Here is a 15,703-nt window from a genome sequence, read left to right as displayed (position 1 = left end):
AGAAAGATGGGGCTCAGCTCTGAATACAGGATGGGAAAGTGGGGATTTACAGACAGGGAATGGGGTGAGGGGCAGTGGATGGAAGATTACCAAGAGGAAATATCAGGAGGTATTCAGATAAACTGACCTAACAGGATTCTAGCTGAAGGCAGGCCAGGTGACCAGACATCATCTTGGGGGTGGTGGAGGCTGTGGAGACTGATCAGAGACTGAGGAGGAACAGATATGACGGCTTGGGTGCTCTTGTTAAACGACTTAGATTTCTTGCCAAAACTGGATTTTATAAGGAAGTCCCCAGATTGGACCTGGGGAAAGGTTGAGGAGCTTGGCTAAAGTTTGGCCAAGTGGAGAATCTTTGTCCATGAAGCCTGGGATGGATGTGAGGTCTGTAGAGGTCAAACAGCTACAATTTAAGAGGTTTTGAGCATTTGCATCACACATCACATTCTCTGGGTACTAAAGAGAAGGCAACAAGGCTTTAGCTTGTAGAGGCCTCCACGTGATGAGTATGTTTCCTCCTGTGCATGTTGGCTCCCTATGGCCATGCACTCGCCAGCAGCCTCTGTATGGACACCTTTTGTCGTTTTATTAGAATAGCTGGGTTGAATGAGAGCCAATCCTAGTCCCAATACCATGCCCTTCTCACTCCAACTTCTTACTGCCTCCGGGGTTTGTTCCAACACTGGTTTGGTTTTCCTAAGGAATCCAGTTGAAAGAAAGAGAAGAGGGTAATATTTTTCAAATCAAATTTGTGCTCCAGGTGTTTGCAGAGCAAAGCAGCTGCTTCACCAGTGTAGGGTCCCTTCCCCAGGACCCAGTAAGACTTTCATGGGCCATGAAGGCAAAACATATTAAATATACTTTAATATAAAAATATATTATATAAAAACATAAACCATATTAACATACTATTTTATAACTATGTTGGTGTATATGCCAATATGATTTCCAATCCCCAATGTTCATTTTGTTTTCTTCTGATTATAAAAGAAATTAAAGCATTTTTGTAGGCCCCTAGAAAGGCCTTACAGAGTATGCTAATGGGGAATAATCTGGCCTTTCCCCACTCTTGAATCATGGAGGTCAGGGCTATTTTATGTCTTATTCCTCTCTGCATTTCTCAGCCTCCTTCTTGAGCTAAGAAAGTTGATAAATCTTTGCAGAACTGGAACTTGTATTCTTCATCAGTTGACATTGAGCTGGAAATATAGTAAACATTCCCCACATTGTTGAATTCAATCACATTAGAAAGCATGGTATTAGTGCAAAGCATTTTTTTTTCTTTTTTAAAATAGCATTTTAGGTTTTGGGGTACATGTGAAGAACATGCAAGATAGTTGCATAGGTACACACGTGGCAGTGTGATGTGCTGCCTTCCTCCCCATCACCTACATCTGGCATTTCTCACCATGCTATCTCTCTCCAACTCCCCACCCCTACTGTTCCTCCCCTATTTCCCCCAAACAGACCCCAGTGTGTGATGCTTTCCTCCCTGTGTCCATATGTTCTCATTGTTCAACACCTGCCTATGAGGGAGAACATGTGGTGTTTAATTTTCTGTTCTTGTGCCAGTTTGCTGAGAATGATGGTTTCCAGGTTCATCCATGTCCCTACAAAGGACACAAACTCATCATTTTTGATAGCTGCATAATATTCCATGGTGTATGTGTGCCACATTTTCCCTGTCCAATCTATCATTGATGGGCATTTGGGTTGGTTCCAGGTCTTTGCTATTGTAAACTATAGTGCACAGCATTTTTAATTGCCAAGGAAATTTTTATTTTAAATTTGCATTAACATATTCTAAGTAACCCTTTCACCTAATACAACCAAATTCCTGTGAAAAGCCAAATACTTGTTTGTGTGTGTGTGTGTTTTACCCCTCCACTCTTCATTGTATGACCTTCAGAAAAATCAGAGAAGTAGGCTTCCATTTTTGAAAAAACAGGGCTTTCTTAGTCCCATAGATAGGTAGATTGCAATTTTGCTTTTCCTGAAGTATTGCTGACCTTCTAAAATGATGCCTATGTATACATCATTAATCTATTTGTTTAACTTTTAACATGAATGTAATGCTAGAAATATAATAATTCTTTAAAAGAATTTGTTTAAAGCTTCAAAGCCCACTAAGGTTTGGATATACAACTCCAGAGGTAATATAAATGGGATGCTTTATAAACTCGTAGCCATGACTTCCAGCTCTGCAAAAAGAAACGGACAAACAACAAAACTATGCCATAAAGAAGGTTTGTGAGGTTTCTCCTGGACAAAAGAATTCCAGTTTCCTGTTACACATTCAAATCAAAAGTTTTAGATGGTAAATGGTTTGGTATCTAAGATGATTGTGGTTACCACAAATCAACCTGATTTCTAAATGCCCTGAAATGTGATCTCAATTATTTAGAGGCACTTTTAAACTCAATACATTTGCATCTAGAGATATATTTCATCCTTCATATGCTGTTAACATTTTATAGATTAAATAGTTCTAGACACAAATAGCCATTCGTATAATCTATAAAGGCTCTTCAAGTTATTTAATCCTGCAGTATTCCCACATCATCAAGTATTTTCAGAAAGTCTTACTTGCATTGAATATGTTAGACTTTGAGAAAATATTGTCATCTTACAGCCTAAGTTTATAACAGTGCCTTTAAATATTTTCCACATGATAGTTATCAGTAGCAATCCTAACATATCATCAGTAAGCTAGTACCCTCTCTAAGAAGAATGTTTTCTAAAGCAAAAAGACAAATTCTCCTGCAATTTCTGGAATGAAAAATCCATGTTAAAAGGAAGAATCCTTTTTACTTTTCAGCTTTTAACAACTCTGGGGTTACGTGATAGGAATCACTTCTTTCTCTTCTTTTCTTTTTTTTTAAAGAGAAGCAAAATTAATGCCTGAAATAGAAGAACTTAGTAGGTAACTGGGGAAATGCTGTTGAATCCTCCAAGCCCAACAGTACCCCCTTCCTGCTCCAACTTCCCAGGGTTGGGGGTAGGGATAGAGAAATTATAGCCAACTTCCAGAAAGCCCGAGTCATGGCTAGCATTCTCTGCAAACCGTTGTGGGGGGTACAGGTGTTCCATTCACATGCACTGTCTTGGAATTGAGCAAACTCTGGGCAAATAGAAAGTGGTCAGACAAGTCCACAAAAGAGATGAATGCATAAACAGGTGGACGGCAGCTTCTCTTGATTTTGCCATAAAGGAATCCAATCACATCGTTGGGGAAAGTCTTGTATCTGAAGAAACGATTGCACTTTACATTCCACAAGAGCCTTTCCTCAGGATGGGCTGGTGGTTTACACTTTGAAACTCTCTCCAGCTATGCCACTATCAGGCCCTCTCCTAGGCGACCAGTTATGAGTTTTCCCTGACTTGTGGGGTTTGGGGAAAATAGGATGAAAGCAAAATTGTTCACCTCATTGTGAACTGGAAGCAATGAAACATCTCAGTCACAAAACTTGCATACACGACTACTCTCTGATGACTAACTTCTGCCTAAAACTAAAGGAAATCACGCTTATGTGTATAGATCATGCATTGCTTGTGAGTGATTATTGTTCCCCTCCAATTATCAGAAACTTTCTAGGCCAATGATTCTGAATTACATTAGAAGAGATTCCCTGAACCATAGCATCTCCACAGTGGGCTTTTAATTCAGAACTTCCATTCTCCCAAAGAAAACAGTGAAATCAAGAATAATAATACAAATTATGGAATGGAAATCAGTTCAGGAGAGATTTGCCTTGGGATTTTTGTTACTATAAAGTTTTGCAAAAAAAAAAAATCATTGTGCAAACAAATCTATTTGTGAGCTTCTACTGTTTTTACTTAAATAGTAATAAGCTTCTAGGTCCCTATTTTAAAATCTTAACCCTCTTGAGGAAAGAAATATACTATATGTGTGCATGTGTATGTGTGTGTGTGTTTATGTATGCATGTGCATAACTATATATGATGAAGAGCATTTTATATGTGTTCTAACTATACCAGTAATAATGACTTCCCTTCTAATAACAAAAGTGGAACTTAATCTCATCTATTATTCCTAAAGAAGATCTTTCATTCACCTTAAAGTTACTTATAGTTAAATTATTAAACTCTCTTTTATTTGATTGCCTTTTGTATTAGGCTGAGGAATCATGGTGGTTATTGCATCACTTCAGATTATAGAGTAAATGATAGTGTATACTGTTGGCATACATATTTGCTGAGGGGTGAGTAAAGGTACCTCCTGCACCTTTCTGTTTTAAGATTGCCTTCTGCACCTTTTTGTCATCTGCCTGTGCTGGCATGCCTTGTAAATGCCCCTCTAGTCATTTTCTTTCCATGAGTCCAAGACTCTGGCCACAGAAGGCATAAACCTACCATCTTCCTCTCTGTATACTACAGATCTTATCCCCTTGCCACTCCAGTTGAGTAGCTATTGAGCTCTGGCCCAAGCCTTCAGTTAATAAAATGGAGAATGAGTCCAAATCCAAGGTGTGGGTGGAGTTAGCTTTCCCTAGTGCCACTCCCAGGTATGTGTTTATAATGAAGATGGTGAGCTTTGCCACATGCATCTGCCTGGTGACCAGGCACAGCTAGTGGCTCAGTCTTTTATCCTGTTTTTCTCTGTTGCATTGGCAAGATAGGCCGGAGGAGGGACAGCACAGCTGAAGCCAGGGCTTCCAAAGAAAGTTGTCCCATGAAAACTGGTTGGGCACCTCTGGCAGGGTCTTGGTGTGTCTGTCCGCAGCTTCCTGCATGACTTTGAGGATTTCATGGAACCGGGGCTCAGTGGCTGGAGTTACTGGGTTTCTCTCTCTTGGATCTTTGGAAATATCAAAGAGTAAAGGTGGGTCATGATGGGTGACATAATTCCCGGAACAGAAGCACACGTGTGTGGAAAAGCATCCGTTGGAACCCACAGGGTCAAACTTGGGGGTGAAGAGAAAGGCCTTCCAGATGGATGTGCCTGTGGTTTAAAAGGATGGAAATGGCATTAGGTATGAAGCATCCTTGCATGTACCGCAAGTGAAAAGTGATATGGAAATTATGCCACCATGTGCTTTAAGAAGGTGAAGACATCATAAGGCTGCAGGCACAGTGTTTATATGTATAGGAGAGATTACAAAGCCACATGTAGACACTCACACACACAGCCAGCAGGAATAGCCTTAAACTTGCTAGGACCTCAGTTAACAGTTTATGTTTTCAGTTTCCAGGAAGTCTAAAAAATGTTGAATCAAGAATTAAATGAACTTTGGGAGGCTGAGACAGATGGATCACGTGAGGTTAGGAGTTCGAGACAAGCCTGGCCAACATGGCGAAACCCCGTCTCTACTAAAAAACACAAAAAAATTAGCTGGGTGTTGTGGCAGGTCCCTGTAATCCCAGCTACTCAGAAGGCTGAGGCAGGAAAATCACTTGAGCCTGGGAGGCAGAGGTTACAGTGAGCTGAGATTCCGCCACTGCACTACAGCCTGTGTCACAGAACAAGTCTCTGTCTCAAAACAAAAAAGAATTAAATGAGGGCCAGGTGTAGTGGCCCATGCTTATAATCTCAGAACTTTGGGAGGCCAACTTGGAAGAATCACTTGATCCTAGGGGTTCGAGACCAGCCTGGGCAACACAATGAAACCCCATCTCTATAAGAAATTTAAGAAAGAAAAAAGCAAGCTGAGTGTGGCGGCATGTGCCCGTAGTCCCCGCTACTCCAGAGGCTAAGACAGTAGGATTGTATGAGCCCAGGTGGTTGAAACTGCAGTGAACTATGCTCATGCCACTGCACTCCAGCCACACACACGCACAATAAATAGATATTAAAAGAAGAATTAAATAAGGCTAGAAGTGAGAGTGAGGAGAGATTACAAATGGGGAATGGAAATAATCTTTTGGGGACGAAGCAGATGTTCTGAAATTAGATTGCTCAACTCTATAAACTTACTAAAAATCTTTAAATTACAATATAACGATATACAATGTATATCTTTAAAAGCTGTTAGAAATTCCAAATTAGGGGAATTCATCAATGCCAGAATAGGATGGTTAGTTTTTAAAATGTAAGTTCTTTATTTCAATAAACTCCAAAATACTAAAATTGCTAAGAAAAACTGACTTACAAACAAATGAATAATTATGAAATAATTGATTCACTCCTATTTATTGGACAATGTTATTTTCTGAGGAGCTTCCTGCTCTCAAACACCTAAGAGAGGCCTAAACATGTTTCCTGGGTAGGAAAAATGTGGCAGATAAAAACAGAGAATTAAAATGTATGAACCGACTAGAATCAGGTGCAGAACATGAATGCCCTTACAGCTTTTACATAAAACCAAAGAGACATTCCTCCTAGGAAGCACCCCACCCATGTGGGAATCATCCTGATCATTTGTGTATATAATGACATTGATGTCTTTTGTAATTATAGACATTTCATGATCATCTGATCAAAATGCAAAATAGATTAATGCAATAGGTTTAAACCAACAGTCACTGTGTCTGTGTTGTCCCCAAATCACCCCTGACCTTGGACAAGGTTATTGATGGGAAAAGTCAGCCTGTTGGTGTGTGTGTGTGTGTGTGTGTGTGTGTGTTTTAAAGCTGAGAAAGACGGGGAAGCGAGGTGAATATGTTTAGATGAATATATTAAAGAAGATTCATAATGAGATGCCTGCAGTCTGTGGCATAGCTGACTCTGCGAGGCAGGACATGACATCTGTGCACTTAACATGGGCTCAGTGCACCTGCTTCAGAAAGATAAGGTCAAGCTGACACACAGACATGCCAGGCTGCAGGAAGAATTACGGGACTTGGTTACCATCTCCAGCAGAGTTTAAAAAGGCAGCAGGTAACCTTAAGATGCTTCCCATCCACTCCTCTCATCCCACACTTGCTTCCCGGGTATGAGAGATTTCCTTCAGAAGCCTTTTTGGAGACAGGCTGACAGAACCTGCTGTTTGCAGCCACTTAGAAACCTTCATCAGGGTCAGCCAAGAGAGAAAGTGGTTACACAGAGAAGTGAGCCAGGAAGCCCCTTTTGCTCAGGTTCCCAATGCCGCAAATCTAGAGGGCGTTTTGAACTTGACATTCGAGTCAAGCCTCTGTGTGTTTAAAACCCCAGGAGAATGCAGCCTCCCCGAATAAATTCATGTAAAGAGCCTATATTTTCCACTTGCTTTTGAAAGCCACTCACACAGATCCCTTCATTATCACCTGAGCGTGATCCTCCCCAGATGTGAGCTGAAAGATCAGATTGATGTCAGGCCCAGTCAACAGATGCAGGCACCCTGGCCCAGTGGCTGGGGGCAATGGGGTTGCTGGGTAGTTCAGATAAGAGTAGAAGAACTAAGAATTAATTATTCTGAAGGATTATTTAGCATGTTCTGGGGTTGCTTGCCTTTTTATCCTTTCATCTGGATTTTAAAAAACTTTTCATAAAAAGGTAGATTGCTTAGTCTTTGTGCTGTTTCTCTGGACCACTTTAGATTTACTCAAATGAGAGAAACAGAACTGCACATTTTATTGTACAGTGGCTCACAAGATAACAATCCCTACTTTGGGAGCTTGTTCTGTTACTCATTAGGAACCCAGAAATTGACATCTCCAAAGGTGTCATTTCAAAGATAAAAAGTACAACTCAGTCACTAGATAAAATAGAAGGCACCAGACATAGTCATCTTCTTTTGTTTAATTTGTATTTTTGATTTGTATTTTCTAGAGACAAGGTCTTTCATTTTCACTCAGGCTGGAGTGCAGGGGTACAATCATAGCTCACTTCAGTCTCAAACTCCTGGGCTCAAGCAATCCTCTTGCCTCAGCCTCCCAAGTAGCTGGGACCACAGGTGCATGCCACCATGCCCAGCTATATTTTAAAAATTTTTGTGGAGATGGGGTCTCTTCATGTTGCCCAGGCTAGTCTTGAACTCCTGGGCTCAGACAATCCTCCTATCTTGGCCTCCCAAAGCACTGGGATTACAGGTTTAAGCCACCATATCCAGCATCATCTTATATTTTTCGTAGGTATATTTAGTCCTGTATTCCAAAATTATTTTGATAACATACTTCATCTTGAATATCCTCATATACCAGAAAAATGTTAAATTTTTAAATATATGTTTATTCACTAATGTATTTTAAAAATTATTGGCTGGGCACAGTGGCTCAAGCCTGTAATCCCAGTTGGAGGCTGAGGCGGGCAGAGCACCTGAGGTCAGGAGTTCGAGACCAGCCTGCCCAACATGGAGAAACCCTGTCTGTACTAAAAATACAAAATTAGCCAGGCATGGTGGTGCATGCCTGTAATCCCAGCTACTCGAGAGGCTGAGGCAGGAGAATCACTTGAATCCAGAAGGCAGAGGTTGCAGTGAGCCAAGATTGTGCGATTGCACCACTCCAGTCTGGTAAACAAGAGAGAAACTCCGTCTCAAGAGAAAAATTATCATCTACTGCTCTGAAAAAAGATTGTTCCTCTCTCATGACTAAAACAGATAAATATTTTGACCAAACTGGGAACTGAGATTCATTTATAACTGAGATCCAATGACCTGGAAAAGGAATTGTTAAATTTGATATAAAGAATGCAGGGAAATTAAAGTGGACAGGTTTTTTAAAACTTGTTTAAGTAGTCTAAGTAGTGATGAGGACAATAATTCTACTGAGATTTTTAAAATCCTTACCCAAATTAAGAAAACAAATTGTCACACGTAATGGTCAAAGCTATCAATGACATATGACACAGTACTGTTATGTCACTGCACTGGTGAAACATATTTTATATAAAAGCACCACTACAAAATGTGACTCAACTCATGAGACAAGAAAGTTTATTGTCATTTGACAAAAAGGTAAATAGAATTTAAGTGAGAAAAACTTGATGCCTAAGCCAGAAACTGATTCAGCATCTTCCACATAGGATCCTAAAACAGCTATCTTATTAAAAATAAACTAAGCTATGAACAAAGGGAAATAAAGAGGTCTCTGAGATCCCTGGGATTTCCTGGGGACTACAGGGGCTTCTGACCCTGGAACAGGAAGAGATGTGATTTCTATTACTTGGTGTTACAGCAACTCAGCCACGGGAAGTGGGAGCCCTGCAAGGAAGTCCCCAAAACTGAGCACATGTGTTCCCAAGGACAAAAATAGAGAGAGTGCAAACGAGAACTTTCGTTACATCATAAAATTGTTTTAAAAATCAATATTAGTATCTAGCAGAATCTCCCTGTTAACCTCTTGGAGTCGGGTTGTGGCAGCCAGGTCTCACTACCACAGGCCTCTATGACATCTGTTTCAGCAGTGACTGAGTGATGAAGTTAAATATTAAAAGCTGATAGAGCCAGCACCTTATACAAAGTTTGGGATGTAACAAAAGCCCACCAAGAGTTTTGCCCAGGCCTCTCCTGGACCTCAAGCATGCATGACAAGGTAATAAAGGAATTCTTAGCAGGACCCATTTAGAATTAAACAAGTTTTACTGGGAGTCTGAAGAAACTTCCCAGACCCCCACAAACAAGTTTTACTGGGGGTCTAAAAGAACTCCCCAAACCTCCATGATTTAGTAGGAGACAAGAAAAGGATAATCACCACAGAATCTGGACTCATCTAGATTAACTACATTTACTGAGGCTCCAGAGGAAGGTCTTCAGGACTCAGACCTTAGTCATAGACTAAATGAAGTTAATCACTTATCTCTTTAGATGAATGCACACTTACATGTAGACATATAGCTTAGAAGGTATACAAGCTCCAGAAAAGTGTAATTTTGAGTTGGTTTGGGCAATATTTTCCAGGCCTTCTCTCTACACCCAGTTACAGAAATATCTCTTCCTCCCCAGTTTGTCTGCATCTTGTTGTTGGGCTGTGAGAAATAGCAGCCTGACCCTAGGTTTGGTCCGGGAACAGGGTTAGGCTACATCACCTACAAATTCTAACATCATCCTCCTGAAAAGTGTCCTTGAAGCTTCATTCTGTCTTTATCTGAAGGGCCCTGAGTCCTTCTGGCATCTTATAATGATGCAAGCCTCTCACATCTTGTGCTCTGAATGCTGTACTTAGAGCAGTCACAACACTCCATGACACAGCTGAGCACAATTCAGACCCTGGGACACTCCTTTCCAGGTGTCTCTGAATATTTAAACTGCTGCCTTGCAGGAGTCTCAGAGCCATCATGTGAGACAAAACAAAGCCATTCCTGGAAAGCCCGTCTGGCACAAGTAAAGACACTGTACACATGACCGAAACTCAGCGGCATCACACGACACGACTGTGCCATTATGGCCCTTGCTTCTAACCCAGAGTGGCTAAAGCAAGGTGCCCCCAACCTGGAACCCTGAGTCCACAAAAACAAGATTATGCCTCTTTCCTGGAGACAGGGAACTCTGCATAATCTGAGTGCTCCAGAACACTTTCCAGCTCCTTTGAAGGCAGGGAGTCTGCACGGCCTCTTCTGGCCAAACATGAGCAGTGTACTTTCCCAGCCACAGCACAGAGGAGCTGTCTCTCCTGCTAGTGACGTTCGAGATGAGGGGCCTCTGTCAGAGTGGTCCCTGACAAATGGATGACAGAACCCTCTCATTCTAGACCCTCACCTTCCCACCATGACAGGCATTGAATGAGCAGTTATCTCCCAAACCTCTGGCCATGTTGGGAGATGCATTTTGTGGTCATAGTTGCAGTGGGGTGGACGTCTTGCAGAGGATACTACCTGGTGGGGAGAGGCCAGGGATACTACCCAACAGTCTACAATGCACACAGCAGCCTCCAGCACAGAGAATCACCTGGCCTCAAATGTCAATAGTATCCAGGTTGAGAAGCTCTGTTCTACAGCAGGAGTGAGAATAAATGTTTGCCAGGCTAAGCCCCTGAAATGTCAGGGCTAATGGTTATCACAGCACAACTTCGTCACTCCCTATACATGAACCTCTGAGCTAAACTATAAAATAATACAAACTTTGTATTTGATAAAATAAGTCAGAAGCTGGATTGAGACAGACAGTACTCACAACTCTCTAAGGCTTGGTGATAAACTGCATGAATGAATGAACAGCTCTAAAGCACAGAACAGGGACCAAAGATCGAAGGGCAGTATAGAACAGCTCTAAAGGACAGAACAGGGACCAAAGATTGAAGGGCGGTATAGAAGGAGTAGAGATAAATGGGTAGAGTTGCTGTGCTCTTCCAAGAAAAATATGATGGAGAAGGGACAGTGCCAGAGGCCTGAAGACTCTCTTGTTCCAGGATGATAGCAATGTCTTTATAAAAGAGTTAGATGCATTTGGCTTTCTTAGCCTGATGCTGGGTGAGAGTTGCATAGATAGTAAGAGGAGATGTGGGGGGTGGGTGTATAGGAGAGAGAGAAAGAGAGAGAGACAGAGAGAGAGAGAGAGAGACAGAGAGAGAGAGAGAATGAATGCACTAGCTAGAGGGCAGGTGCTTCGGCCAAGGATTTTCCTGCCACTGGCTTGGTTAAGGGCACAGCTCTGAGCATCAGTAGTTTAGGTTCAATCCTGACCTCTGCAATTTCCTACCTATGTGATGTTGGGCATAGCTGCTTTCACCTCTCTGTGTCCCAGTCTGCTCCTCTGTTAAATGTTCATAATAATCGTTCTTGCCTGGTAGCATTTCTTTGAGGATTAAAAGTTGGTTCCTATATGTGATGCTCTCAGAGGGAGTCTGGGTCTAGAGTATAGACTATACATGAGTTAGCTGTGAACAGAAAGTTGCAGCCAATCTACACAAGAAACACAGCAGTTTCCATCTGTCCTTCAATCTGTTGCTACTGTAATACATGTTGTAAGACTTTTTTTTCTGCAGTATATGGAAAACTATTAATAAATCTACATGGCTTCAACACACTGGCTCTTAATGTATCACTCAGATTTACACTTCCCTTGATGAATGATGTTCAACTGGTAGTTTTGGCGAGATTTATTTTGGGTGCTTGGAAGATTGCATATAGATATCATAGAAGGCATACACAGATATTTTGGGCTTTCAGTCTTGGCAGTATGTACCTCTGTTGCCATCTTGAAGTTCTTCAAGAACCATTTCACATACAGTTCCCTTTTTCCACTGTGAGGAACCCCCACACAAAGAATCCTGGGCCTGCCCCTCAGTAAGCTTACGGAAAAGTTGATGTCATCTACTGATGTCTGAAAACCCATCCCATTGTGCCCTCCTGACTCCTGTGATCCACCTAAAAAATTGTTTCATACATTTCCCTAGTCTCATCTAGACACCCCACACTAATGCCTGAAATCTTTTCATGGACCCAAAGATTTTACAATGTGTTTGCAACTGAGCAACCATAGATCACATGTCTTCTAATTTTATACATGTATGCTCTCCAAAAGCTCTTGGCCCCAAGCTCTGTTTCTGACCCTAGAGGTTTACTGCTATCGGTTTACCATAGCCCAGACTCCCTAACTATTCAGCCCTTGGCTGATATATAATCGATGACAGTAGATAAGTTCTGCCTGCTTCCTGTAGCTGGCAGCACCAGAGCTCATAATAGACAACAGTGAGAAGGATGAGGAAGCAGTTCTGGCGGCTGGGTGCATGTGCTTCACAGCCAGGCAATTTGAGAGCAACATGACCTTTCCCAAATGATGCCTGAATAATTGAGGACAAAATACTCCCTTCCATGAAGCCTAGGGTTTTGCATATTAAGGGACAGGAATATATAACCTGAAACAAAGTGGGTGCAGGATGTACAAGACTCTTCCTCCACTTTCCCTTCCTTGCCTTGATACTGATATTCTAGTTGTCCTTCAAAGCCCTGCTATGTTCTCCTCCATGAACCCATCTGAATTCTGAGCTGGAAGTCACCTGTCTTCCTCTGTTCCTCTCACCAATTTTCACCACTCAGTCAACCCATGAGGTCTCCAATTCTCTGACTGAATTATTTCCTCTCTGAAGGCAGGGACCATATCTCCCACATCTCCTAAATGTGTAGTGCCTAGTATCTTAGATAGAACAAAGGGCCAATAAAAAATTGCTGAGGCTGGGCGCAGTGGCTCACGCCAGTAATCCCAGCACTTTGGGAGGTCAAGGTGGGTGGATCACCTGAGGTTGGGAGTTCGAGACCAACCTGGCCAACATGGTGAAACCCTGTCTCTACTAAAACTATAAAAGAATTTGCTGGGTGTGGTGGCGGATGCCTGTAATTCCAGCTACTCAGGAGGCTGAGGCAGGAGAATCGCTTGAACCTGGGAGGCAGAGGTTGCAGTGAACCGAGATCACACCATTGCACTCCAGCCTGAGTGACAAGAGCAAAACTCCGTCTCAAAAAAAAAGTTGGATAAATTAAAAAATAAAGGAGATGATGGCTGTTAGGAGGAAGGGATGGAAAGAGGGGAAGAGCCAGCTGTCGTCATGAAATCCAGCATGGGCAGACAAGAAGCCAAAAGCACTCCATAGTCTCCTTGGGACCTACTCAGAGCATCCTGACTGAATTCACACAATGGCTCTGCACCACCTCCAGCTTGAAGGACCAACAGGCTGCTGTGAGGCACTAGAGATTACCATCTGATCATGGAAGATAACGGAGTGAGGAAGGCAGAGAGCTTGGAAGTACATTTGCTTTGGGATTGCTTGCTGTCAAAAATGGGCAGTTACCAGGAATTGTGCAGAGGGCATAAGTCATTTGGCCTCCAAGAAAGAACATTCATGGAGACAGATGAAAACAGCTAAGAGGGTGAGAATCAGGGATGGAGCCAGTAGAAGGAGTATGGGACCTGATGATGCCAAGGATATCCACATTTGGGGAATAAGAGGATGTGGATGAATTATGGACTCGGTGCATGGGGGCACAGAGATGTCCAGATCCAACATAGGTAGAGGATTCATGATTTATAGTTGTGAGTAAAAGAACATGCTGTCTTGGGAGAAGATGTTTCAATTAATGGGAGACAGACTCAAAAGCAGTGTTGGTTGCAAATCCTAACTTGGCCATCAATTCTGAGACTGTATGCCAATAATGTGACCTTCTACCTCTGTCTCTCCATCTATAATTGGGAGAAATAACACTGAGAGAAGAGAGAGCTAGCTGTTCCCCCAGCCTCCCACAGTCATTGAGTGTTCTCTAGGTATGTGGACACCCATAACAAAACTCTCCTTTGCAGCCTCCTGTGAAGCTAAGTGTCAACAGGTGACCAACTTCCGGTCTGTAAGAAAAGTCTATCTTCCTTGGGAAGTAGTAGCCATGTGCTTTTTTATTCTCATCTTTCCCATCCATCCCCCCGTTGTATGCATTTAAGGTAGACACAACCATCGTTCACCATGAAGATGAAGCTGCCACATTCTACAAGAGGTGGAAAAGCTGCTTGAAAAATTCTGCACCCCGGAGACTTTATGGACCATTCACCTCTGGACATTACCCATGAGATGGAGACATAAACTTCTCTCTAATCCAAACTACTGGTTTTTTTTTAATTGTTTTCTGTTACAGCCAAATCTGAAACTAACATAATCATAATGTCTTATAATTTAGGGGATTAAATGAGATATCAAATACAATGTTCTCAACAAAGTGTCCAGCAGACAGTAAATATGCAACAAACATCAGTGTTTACTGTCATCGTCATAAAGCATGTCTTCAAAAGATATATAATGATCACAAAAAGAGATGACAAATTTCAAGAACATGAGGTTAACAAAGGGAAATGTCTATATAACTACCTACAAAAGACTTTTGTATAGAGGATACGAATGTAAGGAAGACACAAAGAATTGCTAAATATTGCATGCCCTGGTTAGAACTAAAATGTCTACGTAGAAAATATCAGGTCTGACAGCCCATGAAAGCAAATCTGGTGGGGGGTTAGAGACATAGGCAGACATTCCGGGCAAACTGAGAGATGCCCTGTGTTGAAGTCGGGGAAAAGAGATGTGTAAAATACTGCAGAAAATCAGTGAAATGGTAGTACAGAGAATGCAAGGGGAAAAGATCAGAAGTGACTTCTGGAAGAAAGATCAGAAAAAGATGGTCACCAAGCTTACTGGAAGAGGGCATTTGAGCACTCAGACACAGTGAGTTTTTTGGTTTTTTTTTTTTTAATTCAAGAAAGAAAATTAAATTTTGATTTACTTTGGCTCCATAAGGAATTAAGTTTGAATTGTAGCAAATTATCAAAAGTAATGACCAGGACATTTCTTCCATGGTATTAGTGTCATCTTAGATCAGACATTCTGTAACTTTGGTTGAAAAGTGAATGTTCATCTCAAATATTGTCTGATACTGTCTATAAGGCAATATGGAGTTTCATAAGAAAATATATGTTTAATAGACTATGTTGGAAAACACAAAATCTATTTATATGGTGATTTTTTCCACTAAAGGAAATGACTGGGGAAGTTAAGCTGTTACTGATGTGGCTGAATGATAATGATATACAATAAACTTTATTTTTAAAAAGTTCAATAAAATCTTTTCTAACCTCATAAGTCATTCCTTCTCCTAGATCTCCAAAGGAAATTCTGTCCATCTCAGGACACCATCATCCTGTGTTGCTACAATTACAAATACATATGTTGTACTTTGCTACAGGGCTTCACAGGAACATGAGTGAAACAATGACCACATGCCTGAACTATTAAAATCTTGTGGCAATGCAGCATTTGAAGTGTTCACAGAGAAAAGAAGTTCTAAGACTTAAAAGATATCCTTGAAATGCTTTACATATATGTGCTTTTTCTTAATTGCTACAACAGTTACAGA

At 41.5% G+C, this 15,703-nt stretch overlaps 1 protein-coding gene across 3 annotated transcripts in view; it reads right to left on the bottom strand.

Annotated features, from left to right (window-relative positions):
* The window catches only part of STS (steroid sulfatase), a 247,148-nt gene that overhangs the window by 45,626 nt on the left and 185,819 nt on the right, over window positions 1-15,703 (bottom strand). For 2 of the 3 annotated variants that reach the window (XM_035289539.3, XM_078362824.1), the window contains one exon: window positions 1,756-4,963. The exons of the other annotated variant lie outside the window; for it this stretch is intronic. In XM_035289539.3, coding sequence (XP_035145430.3) covers window positions 4,590-4,963 — 374 coding nt within the window. In that variant the 3' untranslated portion in view covers window positions 1,756-4,589. Of the gene's footprint in view, window positions 1-1,755; window positions 4,964-15,703 lie in introns of those variants that run through there. 3 annotated transcript variants of the gene reach the window in all.

Source organism: Callithrix jacchus, chromosome X (assembly GCF_049354715.1).
Source record: "Callithrix jacchus isolate 240 chromosome X, calJac240_pri, whole genome shotgun sequence".
In the NCBI taxonomy this organism is placed as follows: Eukaryota; Metazoa; Chordata; class Mammalia; order Primates; family Cebidae; genus Callithrix; species Callithrix jacchus.
Note: the sequence above shows the minus strand (reverse complement) of the source record. Positions and strands in the feature narration are given on the sequence as shown.